This window comes from Macadamia integrifolia, unplaced genomic scaffold, assembly GCF_013358625.1.
Source record: "Macadamia integrifolia cultivar HAES 741 unplaced genomic scaffold, SCU_Mint_v3 scaffold2868, whole genome shotgun sequence".
Taxonomy (NCBI): Eukaryota; Viridiplantae; Streptophyta; class Magnoliopsida; order Proteales; family Proteaceae; genus Macadamia; species Macadamia integrifolia.
The window spans coordinates 36,974-41,662 of NW_024869015.1; the positions used below are offsets into that span (position 1 = coordinate 36,974).

Consider the following 4,689-nt stretch of genomic DNA (forward strand, 5'->3'; position numbering starts at 1 on the left):
GGGGGGGGTGGTGGGTTGTTTGGGGGAGTCCATGCATCAAACTGAGTTGATAAGTCCAGGTTCAGCTTGGCTTCGTAAAAATGCTTCAGTTTCAATTTCAGAAATATCCAATATATTCAAATTTTTTTTAAACCAGGTTTCTATCAAAAACAGCAAAATGGTTGCCAAAATCTAAAGTTTGCTCATTTCAGCAAAAAATGGCTACATTAAATATGATTCAACGGAATAAGGGGATTTTGACCCAAGGCTTCAAACTGCATTAAGAATAAAAAAAATGAACTGGAAAACCTCATTCCCACAAGACTAAACCTATCTGCCCCATTTAAGGGAATGATTTGAAGAGATTGACCAAGTATTTGGGGGTTAATGACTCAACATAAGGTATGCCAAATCTTAAAGAACATTTTAATCTTCCCAAGGGGTGAAATCAGTCTACGAATAAAAAATGAAGTCAGCTCTTTCTTGACCCCCAAGGCAGCAATTGACACTTTATGAGTTTACATTGATTTACGTTTATTATTTTTCTTTTTATGAATATGCCAATATTATATCCTATGCTTTGTCTTTTGATGAATATTCTAATATTATATACTATGCAGCAAGAAAAAAAAAATTGGGTGAATAAATAATTCATAACCAAGAGAAGGAAAAAGAGAATACAAATTACAAGGCTTTGCCTTTACAGAGGGGAGGCAAGAACCTGAATAATATAAGGGCAGAGACCACAAGAATCAACAGTTAGCCGATTTCTAGGGGTATCTACCACATAGAGCGGGTGGCATCAATCTTCGCTTTAACTTCGAAGAGAATGGAGTCCCAAATCTGCTGAAAAGATTTGGACTTGGAGGTCTATTATGGCTTCATTTATTATATGTTCATTTTCTCATATTATGTGATTACTAACATAATTATATCATAATGCCTTGATATAGCCTCGATGTTGCATATAAGCATAACTATGTAAAATTATCATTGTTATATTACATATGGTCATTTATTACATGCCTAAAGTGCCTCGGCACCCCTCCAACCCCTTGGATTGCCTAGCCGTCTTGGCAACTATGCATGAAAGAATTAGTGAATAGATTGAAATAGATTAGATAAGGTCATCGAGACATGCTACTCAATAACCTGCCTCATGAACCAGCGGGTGGTCTACATATTAACCAAATTAACAAGAATATCAGGTTCAGCTAAGGTCCTTGGTTGCTGCTCTTAAAATGTCAATACATAGTGGGAAACAATGATCCCATCAATAGGCAATAGCATGGCTGGAACAAGAAAATAGTGAAGGCCCAACCAAGAAAGATGCTAATAATCACATGTTGTACCAAGATAGAGAAAGCCCAATTTCAATACCTTCATGAAAAAGATCTTTAAGTATACGGTCAAGAACTGTTGGAGGTGGTACAGTCAGTGAGGAGTTTAAATTGTCAGATGCAGAGTTTTCAGCTGCCACAAATCAAAGAGAAATTAATAAAAGAAAAACCTTGTATACCTCCCCATTTAGTGAGGACTTGTGACATTTAACAATTTTTTCCAAACCTGATACAAAATCTTCCATAAACTGAGCCTCGAAGGACGCATCCAATGCATTAACCAAAAGGTTCAATTGCGAAGCAAACCCAACTGTATTTCCTTTTGGTTCATCCGTTCTGATGACAAAGCATAGCTCAAGATGTCATTCTACTTAGTGATTTAAAATAACTAAATAGTACCAATCAGATTGACAAGTAGGTGAAGTAAAAGATCTAATATTTCTTCCACGTAAAAGGAAATCTAGTACGAATTGTTAAATAATGGCAATGACAAAAAATCCATCTTATGGCAAGCAAATTTTAGAATTCCTTCACTACAAAAATAAATAAATAAATAAGGGCCCATGACACCTCTCTTTCACTTGCTTATTCCCCCAACATGAACTAAATCATTGACTAGGCTTCTTCATAACCACATCATTGTCTTTATGTTTTTCTTTAGCAAGGGGCATTGCTATGAGGGGCAATGTTCAAGATTTCAGTTTCGACCACACTTGAAACTGAAATATTTTGACTGAAACTGAAATTTCAATTGAAATCTGTACAATTTAGACTGCAAGTTTCGATGAAGGGTTTCAAGGCCCAATAGCCAAATTACGACCTGAATTTCTAGAAACAACCCCCATTTTAGGCCCTTTGACATACTAGAATCCTTGGATTTTAAAAAATACACCCAAAATGGTTGTATGAGTTCAGAGCCTAGTTTAGTAGTATACGTTATACACTACTCTATACATTCTCTAACATTTGAGTATTCCACACAAAGTTTAGTACAAGAACACACTTAATCCAATCAAAACAACTCTAATATGCATTACGAATGAATCATTATTTATGATTTTACATGAAGTAAGATCACTTACATATTTGAAGACAAAATAGGAACAATGAACCATTTCTCAGCCTCATCTGATGAAGCATTTTCTAATTCAGCCATTTGTAGAGAGCTCTCAACCACCTTATTTGACCATATGGTAATCAACTCAAACCCTGAATAAATTGAAGACAAGAAGGATAAATGCATAAAAATTGAGAATTTAATCCCCAATTCATAACTGATACAATTAATGAATTGCCTTCCATCACAAAACATCTAATAGAAATACTAAACCTTCAAATGGTTTATATTCAAGGAATCAAATACTGCCTGGAATCTAGAAGAAAAAAATGAATTATGGATTATGCAATAAGATTTAAAATCTTAACTGTAGATATAATTACTTTTTCACAAATTTTGGCCAAATTTTGAGTTTCGACCCTCTAACCAAAACAATACAGCTGCCTCAAAATTTTCAGATCAGATTTTTTCTTTTCGAGTTATTCGTCAGATTTTTCGGAAATTTCAGCCAACTTTTCCCCTGACATTGCTGAAAATTTGGCCAGCCCGATTACACTTTATCATGGGCCCAGGTCTACATACCAAGCTCATAACTGATTCCACACTTGGCCCATCTTAAAAACATGTTTGTTAACCTTGGAGAGTATGAATCTGACCTAGTCCCTCCAACTTACAAAGTATTTAGCACCTTAACCACTTGGCTACAACCATTTGTTGGGATAATTGTATTAACATTTAAATTTATGCAGTTCACCGAAATTATAGACCGAAAAATCCAAACAACAACATCCAAAATCTTATCCCAACTTAATGGGGTCGGCTACAGGAGATTCCAAGCAAGGAAGAGCACGAGGATCCCTACAAAAAAATGACGGGTTATGGCTAATTATAATAAGTGCTGACCATCAACCTGACGCACCACTACAGACCAGCCACAGGCTTATGAAGACAGAATATAATAAGGTACCGAAACAAAACATCCAAAATATCCAAAAAATTTGTTGAGGTCCCCTTACCGAAATGATCTCCGAAATGAAATTCAATTAAGCTTAAAATATTGGAAGATTTATTTAAAACTATATCTAAGTGGGCATACATTGGCCCATGGTGGATCACAGTGGTTTCCATGGACAAAGGTGGGCATGTCCTTTTCGCAATGGTACAGTTTGTAAGACAACCTCATTTATATTTCCCAAGATTGTTAGCACACTAAAAGAGACCAAATTGTCAATGGATCACATAATACAATTACCCAAGGGTAAATCCAAAATTCTACATCACAATATAATCTACCTTTCACTGGGTCTTCTGCAGAATACCATTCGGTCCAAGGACAATCATCATCCCATTGTGTTTTGTTGCGGGTGTCAACATCTGGATCTGCAGCAGATTCTCTAATTTCAGGTTCAGCTTCTGGTGTAACATCATCCTCATCATGGGGAGGTGTTCGGTAGGTTAGCCTCATTGTAAAGTTCACTTGGACAAGGTATGTTGAGAAATCCACCATGAAGGACTTCAATATAAAATACAAGATGTATAAGTCATGTTACTGAGCATGTTGTTGGTGCTCACACAATTCAGAATGTGAATTGCTGAGAGTCATCCCAAATGCCAAAATAAAAGAAAATATAATTTTCCATATGCATTTCAATAAATCAGTAAGAATCAGAAAATCAGACGAGCACATGCAAATGAGTACACAGACATGGATGTAGAGATTGACCATAGCATTGGGTGGATGAAACAGGAGGTTTTACCACTTCAATAACAAAGCAGGGAACATGAAAGGGAAGTAACAAACTACAATAATCAAGAGCTTTGCATGCTATTTTGGATCTACAAACAGAAGAAGAGATTAAATCAATCATTTGAACAATATAATTTTCCATATATAAATCAGTAAGAATCAGAAAATCTGACGACCACATACAAACACTGAAACACATACAGAGACATGGATGTAGAGATTGACCATAGCATTGGGTGGATGAAACAGGAGGCCTTACCATTTCAATAACAATGAAGAGGTTTTACCACTTCAATAATAATGAAGGGAACATATAAGGGAAGTAACAAAATATAATAATCAAGAGCGTTACAGGTTATTTTGGATCTACATACAGAAAGAGGAGAGATTAAGTCAATCATTTGAACGTTTATTTTCATAATTAAACACATAGTTTTTAAGGCGCTGGTAAGGTGACGCCTTAGCAACGCCTTGGCGCTGATGCGATCTAGAGATGGTAAGGCAGTGCTTCGCCTTATGTGAAGTGGTGCCTTATGGGGTTTTTTTTTTTTTTTTTTTTTTTTTTT

At 35.7% G+C, this 4,689-nt stretch overlaps 1 protein-coding gene across 3 annotated transcripts in view; it reads right to left on the reverse strand.

Annotated features, from left to right (window-relative positions):
- Positions 1 to 4,654, reverse strand: part of LOC122067353 (rab3 GTPase-activating protein catalytic subunit-like) — a 35,271-nt gene extending 30,617 nt beyond the window's left edge. The window contains exons 1-4 of one of the 3 annotated variants that reach the window (XR_006136664.1): positions 3,670 to 4,654; positions 2,402 to 2,528; positions 1,546 to 1,655; positions 1,360 to 1,452 (exon numbers count right to left, since the gene is read on the reverse strand). Coding sequence is in view for 2 of the 3 variants with exons in the window: in XM_042631181.1 (XP_042487115.1) it covers positions 1,360 to 1,452; positions 1,546 to 1,655; positions 2,402 to 2,528; positions 3,670 to 3,883 (544 nt within the window). In the remaining variant the exon portion in view is untranslated. The remainder of the gene's footprint in view (positions 1 to 1,359; positions 1,453 to 1,545; positions 1,656 to 2,401; positions 2,529 to 3,669) is intronic. The other 2 variants (XM_042631181.1, XM_042631180.1) reach the window with 2 other exon arrangements.
- Between the last annotated feature and the right edge of the window lie 35 nt (positions 4,655 to 4,689).